We start from the raw sequence: 18,369 nt of genomic DNA on the forward strand, positions 1-18,369 counted from the left end.
GATCGCAGTTCAAACCTAACCTAACCCACTCTTCTAGTAGCATTTCCGGACCCGGGTCCGAGTCCGGGTCTAATTAAGTTTGGGTCCGGGTCGGTAACGAACAGGACAAATTGCCAAACGTGTCGTTGAAGAGTTCCATTCTGATCATGATCAGCAGTTCCACTTCATCAAATGTCACTCTTTTAAATGAAAATGCCGGATTTGTTGATGAAAATACAAAAATCACTATATGTATGCCTTTCACATTTGAGGAGTTCCCTCGGTTCCTCATGGATCCCATCATCAGAACTCGAGCTTGACAAAAATATGTCTTGAAAACCTAACTTGCTTAACAAACATAACGAAGAGGACAAATCGCCAAACGTGAACTATGCGTCGTTGAAGAGTTTCATTCTGATCATCATCAGCAGTTCCACTTCATCAAATGTTACTTTTTTGAATGTAAATGCTTGATTTGTTGATGAAAATCCTAAAATCATTATATGTATGCCTATAACATTTGAGGAGTTCCCTCGATTCTTCATGGATTCCATCATCAGAACTGCGTTTTACACAATAACGGGACAAGTCTGTATGTATATATACTTACAATCAAAAAAAGAATTTTGGTAATCGGCCCAAAAATGAGCGCGACGGAGATATTTACCTAAAATTCTCAAATCTGAGTAGGGGCTCAGCTAATATATCCTCTTAACTTACCCAATTTGCTTATAACGTCCCTTAGATACCTAAGCGCTATCCTACGATACTCTTACAAAATTACCACTCACCTATTATTTGCTTAAGTACCTATCAAATTATTAACGCTAAGCCTAACAAGGACTTACTTACCCTTTTAGTAAGTGATGTAATACCTATATATTCTATCTTTTTCGAAAAGGACTCACAGATACTTTAGAATGCAAACTGTACCTAGATCTCTATTCGGAAAATAATTCCGACGGCAGATACTTTTCGGGCGTTGTTTCATCCACGACTATTGATGCTGACTGTATCCAATATATCTATATTAATATTCATAATATACCGTCAACCGGGGTGAATAGGGATGGCAGGGGTGAATAAGGACAAAACTTTAACGTTGATTTACCTAACAATTTCTTAAAAAATACGTACACAAATTGTATCATACATACCTACGATTATTTTCAATCGAATAATACAATTTTTGAGGGTATTTTTAAGAAATTCTCAGGTAAATCACATCTTAAATTTCGTCCCTATTCACCCCAGCCATCCCTATTCACCCCGATTGACGGTACCTAATCAGTATAATTTATATTACATCGCTGTTATTTTAAAGACATTTCACGTCAAATGCCACAAGCCGAATGTACTTTAATCGATCTTTAAGAAGGCCGTCAATTGTCTCATATATAGACGATGTTGTTGATCCCGGGCGCGCAGAATAAATGCATGCGCCGAGTATAAATACAATTTGTATGAATCTGTATTGTATGTTGCGTACGAATCGTGTTTGCCGGCATCCGCTCCATACATAATTAGACATGAGTAATGTTATTACATTATCATAAGATTATGTGTTGGCGTGTAAAGCTAAACGGCTAATGAAAGTTTTCAATGTCTTAATTGAATCAAATAGAGTATGATTGGCCATTTAAAGTACCACTGTCATTACCTATACCTATTGGCCCCACTTTTATAGGAAAATCACCATTGCTTCCTTTGTGGTTAAAGGGTAAAGGGTGGCAGACAGTACCTATAATTTATAATTTACCCCTGCTTATCTATAAATAGGTCCTAGCTGTTGCCCGCGACTTCATGCGCGTGGATTTGTATATTGGTGGTTATATAATTTATATAATTATTCTAGATTTTCTTGATACATGAGCATACAACATTATGCAGCAAAAGATAGCAGTAGTGACGGTTAATCATTTGCTAATTATTACTTATACAACGCATGAGATTTGTCTCTCACAACCTACGAAGTTTCAATTCAACCCTCTAACTGAAAAATAATGTGCTCGATATAATCCATCTCAACCCTCTATATTATGCCTTTATAAGAAGTTTATAATGGATTCAAACTTTCAACCCCTTTTAACGCTTTTAGGGGATGAATTTTTAAAAACGCTGAAATTACTTTTCTCGTATTCGAATTATATGCCTATACACAGATTCAAGTCCCGCGCTAAAAAAAATGTTTGAGATCTCCATGCAAACTTTCAACCCTTTTTTCACCACCTTATGGGATGAATTTTCAAAAACGCTGAAATTAGTTTACTTGTTTTTTAATAAAATACCTTTTTACAAAGTTTCAATTTCCTAGCTTTAAATAAAACTTGAACCCCATACAAACTTTCTTTTTAACCCCCTTAGGGGTGGATTTCTCGAAATCGCTTTTTATCTCTTGTACGCTTTATAAATGCAACCTGGTGTGCAAATTAAAACTTTTTCTTTTGTAGTTTCGGCTCTGCCTTGATGAATCAGTCAGTCAGTCAGTCAGGACACACTCATTTATATATATAGATAAGAAGATATAGATATCGGTAGGTATATTAATATATAGGCCAAGCAATAAGAAAGTATAGCGGGAAACCCTGGTGCCAGGGCGGTGTTTGAAGGTTCCATTTTTCGGTTTTTCGATTATATCTCGGAAACTATGCGTCTAAGCGACATGGTTTGTTACAAGTTTTATTAAGTCAACGGGAACTAGTCCATACAAAGCGAAGACGAAGTCATAAATTGTGTTCCAAGCATTTCTCTATAACTTTTTTCGAGCATTCATTTCCTGACCTAATATTAAGTTTAAAAGATTCTAAAATCACATACTAATTTTATTTTGTGTTCGCCTTTCGTCTCCTGCGATATCTTGAATTTGGATGAAATGAATAATAATATAATAATATAATTACGAACTCCTTATCTTTACATACTGTTACCGTACCTACGTCAGCTAAACGGTCGCTCTATTGATCTCTTTTTTTACGACAACAAATTAGTGATTCGGCGGGCAGTGGTCAACCTGGTTGCATGCGTAAGTGATGCGCACACATCTCGTTTGAATCTCAGATACGCATCCCGTTGTGCAAGTAGCAAATAGGTCAAATTAGCTGAACTAAAGTATTGTTGTAACTGCTACGAGTACCAAAGGCATTCATTCACAGGGCACACTGATTCAAGAAACAGTTGGGCCCGGGCAATGTCTATTTTATCACTCTTTTAATTTGTTTCATATTGGGTGGTACCCACTTGATGTCGTGATTATATTGAATGTGATATGAGCTAAGTTTCATTAACATTTTGTAATTGTTACGCATTTATTACTTTCCATTTTTTTATTTTTAGCTTTAGTTATACTATAATACTTGATAATACTATATATGTATAATTAAATTATAATACATATGGATACCTGGTGTATGAAATCAAAGATAGATATAACTCCGTAATAGATGGATACAGTCTAAGGAAAAAACGTGCCTCGAAAATCACGCAAATTTGATTCTCGATCAGAGGGCGCCACTAGTTTTGGCCTACACTCGTATAGAGGGCGTTGACGGTTTCGTTTGTTATTTATAATTTTAACGCATATCAGTGAAAGAACATGGGTCAAAATCATAAAAATATTTAATGCAAATAAAAAAAATCATTTATCCATTTTTAAATACATTTTATCGTATTTTTATAAATATTTATTTTTAGTTTTAAAGTGTGTCGACAGATGGCAGTGAATTTACTGGGGTTACAAAATTTACTATGACACGCTCTAGTATAAGTTACTCTATGATGAAATAAATATAATTTATTCATTCATTCAATAAATAAATAGGAGGTTTCCTCATCTCATAGCCGACGGCCTCCATAGGGACTATTTGGATTGAGATTGATTGATGAATCATATTAGCCAGTTAGGTCACTAAACTCCTACAGAATATTAAAAAAGTCAAAAAATCAGTACTCGCACCTGTCAGTTTTCAACAAATAAATTTCAGTTAAAGTACTTAAGGAATAAATTTTAAAGGGAGCGTACCTAATCTCAACCTTTACTTGATATGAATTCCACTAACTCCTTATCAATACTCGTTTAAGAAGTAACGGTTACTTACCTAAAGAAACAATAGTTATTTTCACATCACCTATTCGAAAAGGGAACTTTTCTTCCCTGCTAGGAGGGATCAAAGTGGCACTTTTCTGTTCAAGGACATTTTGTTGCCAGTATGAAATATTGACACAAAGACATATGAAATTAGTATGCAGATAATCGATTACAATTTCTTTATAATCGATTACGTGCATACAATTTTTCTAACTTAAATAATATTTTGTTGTAATTGTAAACAAAAAACGTAATTATGTAATTAACGTATTTTAAATTAATTAATATCATGTTTAAATTAAGTAAATTAATTAATTAGCGTAATATTTACAAAGAAACGTAAAAAACTTTAGTTTAATAATTTAATTTTCATTTTGACATTTTAGGTCTCCTTAAACGCAGCCATACTTGTCTATGCAATTTAAAAAGTTTATATTTAAAAAAAATTGTACAAATATTTCACAAAGCATTATGCGGTTCTGTATTCTGTATAAATTTTGTAAATACTTAGTTTAAATCAATAATAATAGGCCTTTTCATCTGTGTCAGATGTTTTAAGCAGCATCCCGGTAACGACACTAATAATAATAAATATAAGTGATATCAGTCTTCATAGTGTTCTTCCGAAGATTTGGTTCAAAGGGGTAAGAGCTAATTTGTTATCAGAAAAATCTACAAAAATAATGTACTTGATTTTCATTGTATCATTTTAGTTGTTTGCTGCTGTTTTTGAAAAGATATTAGGTACATAATTATGAGCTGTAGGTACTTTTAATTTGTCACTACAGTCACGTCTGAAAATATCGATACGGACAAAGTGCCAGAAGTATGTACCTATACTAAGGTCGTGTACACATATTTTTGGCACTTTGTCCGTATCGATCTTTGCTTAAAATAATAATGTTTTGAAACCTAATGTTAGTATGTAATTTCCTCATAGGTGATGTGAAAAGCAGTATGTGTCACATGGTAGCAAAATTATTTTCACCTTGGGCGTTAACACTTGAATCCCTCGCTACGCTCAGGATTCTATTATAGAATCCTTCGCTTCGTTTAGGATTCAATTGTACGCCCTCGCCGTAAATATGTCATTTTGCTCCCTTGTGACACAATCTACTAATGTGCAACAAGAGAGGAAAGTTGGTTTTTCTTGTGAGTGTTTATTTTGAGTCCCGAGAAAGGGAAAGATTGTATAATTGAATCACGAGCGAAGCGAGTGATCTAAGTTAGAATCTTGAGCGTAGCGAGGGACTCAAAAACACGAGATGTAAAATTACTTTGCTCTCGTGTTGCACATATAATTTTTCACCTCAGTAGTGAGAACATATTAAAGGTTAAAATGTTACGAATTACACAGAATAATACAGAGAAAAAAAAACTAAAAAAAAAAACAAATGAATTTGTAATAGAAGTATGAAGTGGCAGTTCATGGCCTTCACTAAATTAAAAAGCTACTTTGTTTCACTCCCTGGAGTAAGGAAAGTCGCACTTTCCTCACTCCAGGGAGTGACGAAAGTAGGCTAGTTCTAGCTGCTGAGGTGAAAATTATATTTCAATGTCAGTGTTCGCTAAGTACCCGTATCTAACATATTGTTTGTATTGCGGTATGATTACGGTCATACTTTCCGCCCACGTTCAAAGTTGCCCAATATATATCTCCGTCGCGACCCCTTTTTATAGCTCAGCAAACTTCTTACAATCGCTACCTACTTGTGTGTAATATTGGGTGTGTTCCTAATGGCGTCTGGACACTTTAGATGTATTAACTTCATATAGTACTATAAGTTATTCTGTGTCGCAATTATTATTATAAAAGTAACCTAATAGAAGCTGTTGAAATCGAGTGTTACCTAGTGAAGTAAATAAATAATGTGGGACAATCTTACACAAATCGACCTAGCCCCACAGTAAGCTCAATAAGTGACTTGTAAGTCCCAAAGTAAGTAACCGTCAAAAATATTTTTAGATACACATTTGTTGCCGACTGTACTTTCTATCTTTTGCATGTCTATCAAGTACTTCTCGAGACCTTTCAAATGAGCCTAAACTCAATGATAATGAATAGAATCAGGCGTTACTTTGCGGAAATTTATATTAATTAATACCAAAATATGGGGCATTTTCTATAAAAAAGGGATCTTATTGTCGATGGCGCTTACGCCGCACAGCGTCGCGCGGCATTGTATTTATATCGGAGCATCGTTAATAATGGCGTAAGCGCCATCGACAATAAGGTCCCTTTTTATAGAAAATACCACATATTACTTTGCTAATCCGCGAAAAGATAACGTGCTAGTCAATCAGTGCTAACCCGTTATACTCACTTGCGTATTTTTTTACGTGCAATTAATGTTCCCACCCTCCCACCGCAAAAATAAATTCGCAAATAAATATAACAATAACACACCACCACCAAAAGAACAATACTCGACACGTATTTAGCCTCTACGAGGCCTCTCAGGTTAATATTGTGGTATTAATTTACATAGAAAATTACACACGTCCCAGACCAATCTTGCACACCTCGATCTCTTTTTGTGTTCGGACGAGTCACAATTACCTACAAGTTGGGCTTGTGCTTCAGCAGAGGGGGAATAGTGCGAATAGGTCACAGCTGAATAGCTGATACAAAGCTGATAGACATTTGATAACTATTTTCCATCTGTACATATTTTACTACTCAACAGAACATTAAATTTAACGATGCCATAAACCTTGAAATTACAGTAATTTGATGTACAATGTTTTATGTGTAATGTTGTGATATACTTTCACTCAACTAAACCTAGGTATTAAAACTTTTGTATATAAGCCGACTCTTGAGTTGTCATTTAAACCCTTAACGCCTTACACTTCACCGGTGTTGCTCGAAGGGTGATCATTCAATTTAAGAGCGGTGGGCTCTTGTCGGTGCAGCGTGATGAAGTTGTCTCCACCTTGGTCGATCCGAAGCCATAACCCTTTAGTGTCCTGGTACGACACGGCCGGCCCCTACATGCTCCTTTACCCAAAAAAAAAAAACTGGTGCGCTGTTTGAAAAAGTTATATGAGCTCACTCATATAACTTTTTCTTAGTCTTTCCCTACATCTCCTTCCATTTATTTTCCCTTCAATTATGTTCCTGATGAAGTGGTCGTATCGTTGCAGGTGGCCGATCATTTTTCCTCTTCTATTTTTTCCTTTTATGTACTAAATCTCCTACTTTATCGTTGTTGCAGCAAGTGACATACTACGTGATCCGCACGGCTCTACTCGTGGGATGGTTCTGGGCGGCGGTGCTCACGTGCGCGCCGGTGCTCGGGCTCGGGCTGTACTACAACGAGAGCACCGGCTGCTGTATGCGCTACCGCATGGCTGTCGAGACAACCGATGTCGTCTATGCATGGATCTACGTCACGTTCGGTGAGTGGAGATGACATACTACGCTCTGCTCGCCAGATAGTTCTGGGCGGCGGTGCTGACGTGCGCGCCGGTGCTAGGGCTCGGCCTCTACTATGACGAGAGCACCGGCTGCTGCATGCGCTACCGCATGGCTGTCGAGACAACCGACGTCGTCTCGACAGCCATGCGGTAGCGCATGCAGTCTGCAAGTAACGTACTACGTGACCCGCGCGACTAACGACTACGCTGATGCCTAGTTTATCGAAGCAGGATTAAGGGGGTGATATTAATTCGACAAGTTGGTGCTACGTTACGTTACCTATCATCGATCAGTATCAGATTTGGAAAGAGCAAATAATGCCGCTTCTAGCTGGTATCTTACGCAATAAAATCCTTATCAATCTTGGCGACCCATGCATGTCCCTATTTTATTTACATAGAACGGCTGTGCTCAATACATACATACCTAACTAAAGCTAGTCGGATCTTGACTCCACTTTCTATTTATTTTCTGATTTCAATAAAGTGAGCCTCTGATGTAATATAAGCCTTGTGGCCCATTTAAATGTTTTCATCTTATAGAATATAGAGGCTAGGGCTAGCCTTGCACATTCACGCTAAAAAATACTGTTCTCCTCTTTCTAATTGGTAAGTTTCGGAATGGAATGACAGTCTTTTGTTTGGTATCCAATACTTGTATGAAGGTCAATTATGCGAGCCCCTTGTTAGACTCGTCCTTAAAGACACATAATCACTTTGTTTCTAGGTGCTCTGCTGTGCGTGATTCTCGTATACTGCAACTTGGCGGTTATCCGCGCGCTATACGAGATAAGCGCGCCTCGCGGGGCTCCTGTAATGCGCAGAGTATCCAAGAGCAGCTGTCGCCAGAGAGCCGCTGTGCCCGCATCCGAAGCCGGCCACCACAACCCTGCCACGGCTGAGGAAGTCGCCTTCAGCAGACTTATGGCGACGCTGTCTGTACTGTTTATGACCTGCTGGCTGCCGCAAATGGTACGTGAACTTTTTCAATGTGTTATCATAAGAGTTGCTTTATCTACTAGTAGTTGGCAAGTACTCATGACCGCAACAACACTGATGTCACCTTAAAAAAATTTTACATGGTTCTCACTGTTATCAGAGTCGGCCAGATGAAATCCGGCCCTATTACTCTTTACCGCTAGAACTCTTTACCCTAGAAGTCTTTACCCTAGACTGTGACCTTTAATACCACCATTGTTCTTTTATATAGGAACACACATAATCATAAACCCTCTATAATGCGTTCAAAAACCGCAAATTACGACCAGCATAAAATAAACTGTTTTGTTAGAACCGTATCGGTGAAAATGTTATTTAAAATTTGTACAATTTTATCAATAAAGAATCTTATTTTATAATACAAGAAATTCAAAAAATTAGAAACTAAAACCCGTTCTGAGCCATGCAGGGTCCAAAGGTCCCCATCACACTAGCAGCGTTACCCCGCTGTATGGCGATGGAGACCTGTTGGACAAGCCATGACTCAGAACGGGGGTCACTCCCTTTCTCTCTGAGGCGCTTGCCAAGCTCTCGGAAGAGCTCACGCGCCTCCCGCCCCCAGGGCCCGGCTGTCTCGACGGCAACGGGCACGAAGTCATAGGTGGCTTCCAAAGCAGAGTATTTAAGGCGCTTGCTTTTGGCGGCAGTCTCTGTCGCTGAGCCTGCCGACTTAGCAGTGTGTCCTACATGGGATGCAGCAAATGTACTCACACAGGTTGCATCCCATATAAGACACCGCCCTCTCTGCCAGGGAACCAGCGTCAGCCCGTCGGGACGTTTGCCGTCTGTTCGAGACAGCCCTGGTGGTTCCAGGAGGCACGGAACACCTAACGAGAGCATCGCTCGGCGAACAATTTCATTTAGAGCTTCGTGCCTGGGGAAACGACCGGCGCATCTTTGGCAGCTGAGACCATGGTGGCCGTTCAATAAATGTATCTTATCTTATCTTATCTTATCTTATCTTATCTTATCTTATCTATCATAGCTTCATTATTACAATAGAATGTATTTTATAATTACACTCGAATGTCGAATAATATCAGACTAGATGGCGTTTCGATATCATCAGATTGTGACATGTGTTAAAAAAGATTTAATTTACCGATTTACCGCCAATTGACTTTCAGTTTTTTTAAGGGCCAATGTAAATGTCGTTTATTCAATTGTCCAATACATTCAAAATTCATCAAATTGACTCATAATTAGGCATTAAAACACTCGTGAGATGTGATGTGTGATCCTTATATGACGCTTACTTAGTTCGATTTATAAACTACACTCGTATTTTAATGCCTTTTATTATGTAGCAGATACATAAACTACTATTACTATGTTACAGTTATGTTTACGCAGCGTAGTACGTAGGCGAACAACACGCAAACGCGAAGCGAAGCGATGCGGCGCGGGGAAAAACAATCCTTTGATACCTATTACCTATAAAAGTGTCCTACGTGGGCGACCTCGTTGCGAACGCGAACGCCGTGGGCACGCCGCGCCGCGCCGCTTCTCTTCGCGTTCTCTTAAGGGCCCTCCACACTAGTACGCGAATCACGGCGCGAAGCCGCGAACGCGAGTGTGGCGTCGATTTCGCAGATTGTTCACGCCTTCGCGCCTTGTTCTCCGTATTTTGTCGGTTTTTCGGCCCGTGTCAAAGGAGACGCGAAGCGCGAACTTGCAAGACTCCACATTACACACTATTTTGGCTCTTCTGTGGCAAGATAAATATAAATTATATTATGATTATATTGTATTAAGCAGCTATATTTTACAGTTTTACAACAAAACAAAATGGAAAATCAGCAAAATCACGTATGATGCCATAGATATAACTAACAGTTAAACTCGATCAGCTGATGCTTTTCCGCTATCTTGCCGCAAACCAAATTGCGAAATCGCCGTGAAGTTGTGCGAGTGTGGTGTCAATGTCAACGTTACGTTCGCTCCGGGAAGTCGCGCTGCGATCTGCGATTCACGCACATAGTCTGGAGTGGGCTTTACGTAAGACTGCGTTACTGTCCAACGGAGATGCTTACATTGTAAATGTTATGAAGTTAGTATTTTCGCGTTTTCCGAATTTCCTAGTTCCGTAATTTCCTGATACTTTCCACTAAAAACACTGACTTCGACAAAAAGTGGCCTTAACCGAGCAAAGAACCGCATCGGGATGGTGGCATCTAGTTAAAGTTAGTGTGACAGTTAAATAAACAAGTGGGTTAAGGTCATTGGACTTGCCCAGTTTTTTTCGTACTAAAAGTCACTTATTACCTATTTAATGGCGATTGCGACGATATAAACAACATACCACACAACAAAATAAATAGGAGTTTACAAAATCTACCTAAATATTTTTCTTACCATCAAAGGAAATGCCTTTTCATCAGTTGGTATAGTTTGTTTAGTTTTTGACACAAAATATCGAGGTTGTATCAAAGTTGTATGGATAAATCGTATCATTTTATGATTAATATGTACCGTATCTGCAGTACAGTTCCATAAGTCACGTAAAATAGGTATTGAAGTAGAACTGTGTCACTTTGTAAACTTGAAAAAAAAAATTGTTAATGATATTATTTTCAACATTGTTTTCTTGGGGTTGAATATGAGGATATCACGTATCATTTGTAATATATTTTACAAAAAAATAATCGGCCATATCGTATCTGGAGGGGCCCAAACTTGATATGTTTTGAAGATTCTTTTTGTTTTAGTTTAAAAAAATGGCTGAAATGTAATGATGTGGTATATTTTTAGAATCGCCTCAAAAGCCCTTTCGTATGATACCACACACGATAGGTTTTTGAAAAAAAAATATTTTTTTTTCCATACAAATTTTTTTTAGGAACTGCAAGTCAAAAATTTTGTTTTGACCTCTAGTATGCGTGTGAAAAAACGGCTAACCTGTAGATCGATTTGCGGTTTTTCTTTGAAATTGGGGTCGAGCGGCTTCCACTAGCCCGCTTAGCAACTTCTGCTGCTGACTGTACCTAATACACACATCAGTAAAATGGTTTTCTTGGTTGGTTGGTTTGGCCTCGCAATTGCAATACAATACCTATTAAATGTATAACGATGCATTAAGGATGACTCACGCTAGACCGGCCCGGGCCCGGGCCGAAGTGTCCGACATGTCATTTTCTATGACGGCTGATCGGTGATCACGTGGTGCTTTCCATAGAAAACGAAGCGCCGGAACCTCCGCCCCGGCCCCGGCCCGGTCTAGCGCGAGTTATTAAAATACACTCAAGAGCAATGAAAGCAGTCAAAATTTCAGTACAAATGTAACCCGTATTGGCCGTATTCAATGCGCTTGAGTTTAGGTTCTCGAATATAGGTATAATATAATAGTAGTTATTGCGAGTAACTATTTAAGTACAGAACTGAATATTTACTTCATAACAACGTTCATCTGTTTCAAAATTCCTATCTCCACCGAGACTGCAAGTGGGGTAATTGTATTTTACAATCCAAGAACCCTTTGTGCGACCATTTTGTAGAACTTATCTCAGTCAATAAAGTTTACAAATAGATACTTAGCCTATCTTTGACTGAACATTAACAGACAACACAATCCGTACTTGTTTACTATACTATGTAGTTAGTTAGGAACTTACACTGCGTTTATACGAGTAAGTAGCTTAAATTTTAATTAAATCCCTGCACTACCCAGTGCATTTAATTAAAAAATATTGGAAATGTTAACCCCCGTTTAGATTTTTTTCTACAATCAGTCGACAGTTAAATTTTCTTTTCAGAAAGATATTACGATAGGTAAATATTACCTACATTTAAGGTATTTTCAGGCGTTTGGGGACTTCAATGCCATCGGATTTTCCAATAATCTAGCTAATTTTTGGAATTCTACGATGCTGCCATACCTTTTCTACAAAACTAATTAACTAAATAATTGGGGCTGGAAGCTGTCACCTTTTGCTAGAAAACACAACCTACCAGCACAGGCGGCTATTGTCACCTGTCTACTGGAGGAAATAAGGAGACGGGGGTCACGCCGGGTCTATTTAAGTATTTATTTTTCACCTCAGCAGCTCGAACAAGGCTACTTTCGTCACTCCCTGGAGTGAGGAAAGTGCGACTTTCCTCACTCCAGGGAGTGAAACAATGTAGCTTTTTAATTTAGTGAACTTGAACGAACAAAAAATGAACTTCATACTTTTATTACATTTTTTTATGGTACGGTACGGTACGGTATACGGTACGGTACGGTACGGTACGGTACGGTACGGTACGGTACGGTACGGTACGGTACGGTACGGTACGGTACGGTACGGTACGGTACGGTACGGTACGGTACGGTACGGTACGGTACGGTACGGTACGGTACGGTACGGTACGGTACGGTACGGTACGGTACGGTACGGTACGGTACGGTACGATACGGTACGGTACGGTACGGTACGGTCCGGTACGGTCCGGTACGGTTTGGTCTGGTCCGGTCCGGTCCGGTCCGGTCCCGTATCGTATCGTACATATTATAATGAATATTTAAGTTAACCTCATAATTGTTAAATATAGCATATTATACCATAGACCATACTTAGCATACAATCTATTAGAATGTAGATTAGGCTAAGTCTGTAAATAGTCTTTGTAATCTTTCTTGAAATAAACAGTTTAAATTTAAAAAATTTTTTTTTTTTTTATAATACTTTTCTCTTCTGTTTAGTCTGTGTAATTCGAAATACATTTTAACCTTTAATATGTTCTCACTACTGAGGTGAAAAATTATGTGTGCAACACAAGAGCAAAGTTATTTTACATCTCGTGTTTTTGAGTCCCTCGCTACGCTCAAGATTCTACCTTAGAATCACTCGCTTCGCTCGTGATTCAGTTATAGAATCTTTCTCTTTCTCGGGACTCAAAATAAACACTCGCAAGAAAAACCAACTTTCCTCTCTTGTTGCATAAATAACTATAGAACTACTGTGACTCAGGCTCAGTAAAACGTATAATTCGAGCACTGATTAAAGTCTTTTTACTTTTACAAATTTAATTTTAAAATGAGAGCTTTGTTGTAAACAGAGTTCAAGATTTAACCTAAACGTGCCTAAACTGAGGGCGAGAGGACGCATTTATTATTCCTCCTATCTTTAGTATTTGAAATCATTAAAAACAGCTTCAACGCGCATTTACAATGTAATGTAATCTAGCTCTTGGTGCTATTTTTGGAACCATGTGTGTACCTTATTCGATACTAGTTAAAAGAATATGAGTCGTATTTAATGACAGTTACTGGTAAAAATCGTATAGAAACTGAAAAGCGAAAGAGGTAATCGATTAGAAAACTCCGGCACTTTCTATTTGCCACACCATCAGACATGTTCTCGTTCAATCAAACATTTCATCAAATCCGCATGGTACTACAAGGTACGGTCTTTCATATGTTATTGTTTATTGTTTTATCTGAAATTCACGCATTAGAGTCAAAAACTTTTTGAGACTGAGTTAACTTACTATGTTTACTTTATCCTTTTAGGTATGTGGTATGTTACAACCTTCTACTTACTAAAATGTGTATGATGACAGTCTTTGAAAAATGTATCCACATCACACGTATCGTAACTTTTGTAATGTCAACACATAAGACGCAAATTTTTCTAAACGTTTTTGACCAATTAGGTGCAAAGCCCGGGGACCTATTTGAGCCGTGTAAGGAACAAGGTGACGAGGTTATCAGTCCGCAGCCCAAACCCTTTAGGCCCACTTGCACCATTCCACTATTTCTGGGTTAACCGGTTAAACCTGGAGTTACCATGGTTACCAGTACAATTTGACACTTGGTTAAAGGTTTAACGGGTTAACCCTGGGTTACGGTTACGGTGCAAGTGGCCTTTAGTGCATAAGTACGAAGCCTGGAAGCAGTTATTATGTTCAACTCTATTGACAGCTAGAGTTAGAAAATTATAGTTTTATAATGTATGACACGCAGTAAGGCAGGATCAATACGGTTGAAAATTAACAATACAACTTTCAACAGAATAAAACAGATTTGAACTAAGTAATAGTTAAGGAGCAAAATAAATAAGAAGAAATATGAGAAATATCTGATAAAATGTCCCTGTATCAAAATTTACTACTTATTATTAATTGTCTCTCACGAAAACAAAATTAGGTCCCATGAAGGATTAAATTTGTGTATTGGTTGCAGATTCCTTAATAGGAAATTCCAACTACAAAGGCGTTTAACTCTATTTTAATCGTATTAACAAGTTGATTGACATCACGTACAATAAGGATCAAATCGTCAGGTCTTTTCTCAAGCGTCACCTTTATTCTCTCTCTTACTCGTATATTATAATGTGCTGATTGAGTAGGTATTTCAATTGAAAGCAAAAACGGATTAGTTAACATGCATGCACAAGGTTCTCGATCGCTTAACGGCTGACTGATGTCGAGATTAAATTAGAATTATAATCGAATTTGATTGATTTCTTTATGTAGGTTTACTAATTTTCAATGGATCAATTAACGTCTTTATATTTTAAAGCAGATAAATTGTTTGCGTCTACATTCCAGATTCTATTAAAAGCATTTGAATCCGGATTTAAATAAAAATGGTCGTATCTGTCTGTCCCTCTGCTACCGCCTTTATGAAAAACAGCTTTCCTTGGCCTTTGTCCTGTCCCTGTAAAACCAACTATTTATTATTTTAGATTCAAGTAATTATACTAGCAGTGAAGTCATATACAGTAACTGAATGTGTTTTTTAATTCCCTAAAAAGTTCAATTATTATTTTTTGATTAATAGAGCAGTTAGGGAATGAACGGCCTACACTTTAAAATACAAGATGTAAGTGAAGTGAGTACTCGTAATCGTCTCATTACCTACCTGTACTACCTACCTACATTGTTTCCCCGGGACTCAAACTATCTCTATACGAAATTTAAATTAAATCGGTTTAGCGGTTTAAGCGTGAAGAGGTAACAGACAGACACACTTTCGCATTTATAATATTAGTATGGATTTATCAGGTTGCTTCGCCAAACACTTACGTGGCATTATGACTCGCTACGTGTCAGATCAGATCCTACATATTACTTACATACCTACATCTTATATCTTGATTATATAGATATTGAGATAAGTTAGTAGGACAACGTGAAGTCTTTTTCTCATTGTGTGAATATTTTTACCTGATTTCACGGTTCATAAATATTTAAGTAGGTACTCCCAATATTCTCAATATAATCTACCTACCTAAGTTTTTCTACTGGCTTCTAACTTCACAACAAGTGACTACCTACTACTAGATAGTAGCTACCAAATTAATAAGGTATAAGCTACTTTGTATGCGCGCTGCGTAAGGAGCGAAAATATCTGGGGGCACGGCAGTGCCCCCGCCAAGACGAGGCAAGCAAAGCGCATGGGCACTACCTATACCTTTTCTTGAAGCACTTCGTCGTTTTTTTGAACCCACATAACTTCTTCTTCTTCTTCACGTGCCATCTCCGTCCAGGAGGTCGGCAACCATATGTCTATATGTCTCTCTATGTTCAGTCATGCGAATTAGTCTATCTATGCTCTTCACTTTTAACCAGTCTTTTATATTTCCAGTCCATGATGTGCGCCTTTTACCGGTACCACGCTTCCCTTCAATTTTTCCTTTAATTATTAATTTCAGTAAGTTGTATTTATTGTTTCTATATATATGTCCAAAATATGCTGCTTTCCTTTTCTTTATTGTTGATACTACTTCTAAACCTTTTTTCATGATTTCCAAAACTCTACATTCGTTATTCTATCTGTCCATTTAATTTTGAGCATCCTTCGATAAATCCACATTTCAAAAGCCCTTAGTTTGTTGACCAACTTCTTTTTCAGGGTCCAGCTTTCGGAACCATACATAAGAATTGGGATGATGTAACATTTAACCATTCGCCACCTCAGTTTTAGGTTTATTTTTCTGTTAGTTAAAAGTTTCCTCATTTTCTAAAAGGTGTTTCTGGTTATTTCAATTCTCGTCCGTATTTCCTTCTCTGATCCCCAGTCTTCATTTAACCAATAACCCAGTTACTTATAACTTTTTACTCTGTCTATTATTTTGTTATTTAAGGATAGTGGCCCTAGTGTTTCTGAAATTGGCTTTTTAGTAACAATCATGTGTTTTGTTTTATTTGTGTTTATCTTAAGTCCATATTCCAAAAGTGTGTTATTCAGTCTTTGCAGCATTATTTGAAGGTCTTCAGGGTTCGTAGCTAATAAGAAGGTATTATCAGCGTAGCGAATGTTCTGTATCAGTTTGCCATTGACACGGATCCCAAGATCAAGTTCGTCTAAAGCATTTCTAAAAATCACCTCCGAGTACAAATTGAATAAGCAGGGTGACAGGATACAGCCCTGCCTTACGCCTTTCTCTATTTGGACTTCTTCCGTCAAAATGCTATTAATCTTGATTTTAGCTTTTTGTTTCCAGTATAAGTTCTCTATAAATTTGACGTCGTTGCCATCTATTCCAATTGATTTTAATATATTAATTAATTTAGCATGATTAACGTTGTCAAATGCTTTTTCGAAGTCAATAAAGCACATGTGAACATCTACATTGACATCTAGACATCTTTGTACCAAACTTGGACTGCTACTAAGGCATCTCTAGTACCTAGTCCGGCTCTAAATCCAAATTGTGTGTCATTTATGTTTTCTTCTATTTTCTTGTAGATTCTTCTTTGTATGATTTTTAGAAATACCTTCAGGAAGTGACTCATTACGCTGATCATCCGATGATCGCTGCAGCTTTTCGCATTGGCCTTTTTAGGTAATGGTTTTGGATTATACCAGATAAACAAACTTCTCAGGATATGATGTCAATAGTGGACCTATTAAACGTAAAAAGTTTCAATTACACACCTTTTATATACTTTAGATTTTTTTGATACCTAGATCTAAAAAAACTCACTCACTAATGATCGTCAAAATTCTTAGGGTACTTCCTGCAGCCCTAGAAAGCTGAAAATTGGTATGTAAGCTAGTATTAGGACACAAACAACAAAAAAATCCTGAAACATGGAACTTTTACCCCCTAACCCCTTAAACTAGGAGATGGTAGTTGGTATGAGACTTCTGCAAATTTTGATGCTAGATGTCTGAAAATTGATATAGGGACTCCTTGTTATAATTATAAAATACGTAGGTTATTTCAGGATTATTATTAAATCACCCCCTTCCTTTAAATTAGGGGATGGAAGATTATCATAAGTAACAAAGTAAAGTAGTGAAATCCCACCAAAACATTTCATGTAAAATGTTGCCAAGACGACCATATGGCTCGCACTGTTAAAAAGTTATCAGATCTCATGTAGAGCCAACAGCCAAGCTCTACACGCCCTAACTTCACAAACTCTACACCTTAAGGCTAGGTTCACACGGCGTTAATTTTTACCGTATACCGTATACGGGATTTTATCGTATTATCGTAGTGACAGCAACATTTGTATGGCAACTTACAAAATCGTTCACACGGCTAGACGGCTTTCCCGCATAGAGTCGCGCCGTGTGAACCTAGCCTGTAGAGTAGTGTAGAGTTTGTGAAGTTAGGGCGTGTAGAGTTAGAAGCTTGGCTCTACATGAGATCTGATAACTTTTTGACAGTGCGAGCCATATGGTCGTCTTGGCAACATTTTACATAAAAAATTTCTGGTGGGATTTCATGTCTCAATAAATGGATACCTAAGCCATGGATTGAAATTTTAAACTCGCCAATGTGAACCGCTGGAATTTAAACGAACCATTACTTGCAGCTAATTCGGAGTGCCGATTTTAATAAAGTTCAATAGCCTCCGTCAACACGATAAAATAATAAAATGCACAGGTATGCTTAAGTACCTACTTCAGTTCAACTTTCTGAGCTGTTGACGGACTAGAATAAGTCTGA

General features: G+C 37.7%; 1 protein-coding gene across 1 annotated transcript in view; it reads left to right on the forward strand.

Moving 5' to 3' along the window:
- The window catches only part of LOC134746292 (prostaglandin E2 receptor EP3 subtype), a 38,616-nt gene that overhangs the window by 16,285 nt on the left and 3,962 nt on the right, over window positions 1-18,369 (forward strand). The window contains exons 3-4 of the mRNA XM_063680660.1: window positions 7,282-7,465; window positions 8,211-8,455. Coding sequence (XP_063536730.1) covers window positions 7,282-7,465; window positions 8,211-8,455 — 429 coding nt within the window. The remainder of the gene's footprint in view (window positions 1-7,281; window positions 7,466-8,210; window positions 8,456-18,369) is intronic.

The sequence above is a fragment of the Cydia strobilella genome, chromosome 1 (assembly GCF_947568885.1).
Source record: "Cydia strobilella chromosome 1, ilCydStro3.1, whole genome shotgun sequence".
In the NCBI taxonomy this organism is placed as follows: Eukaryota; Metazoa; Arthropoda; class Insecta; order Lepidoptera; family Tortricidae; genus Cydia; species Cydia strobilella.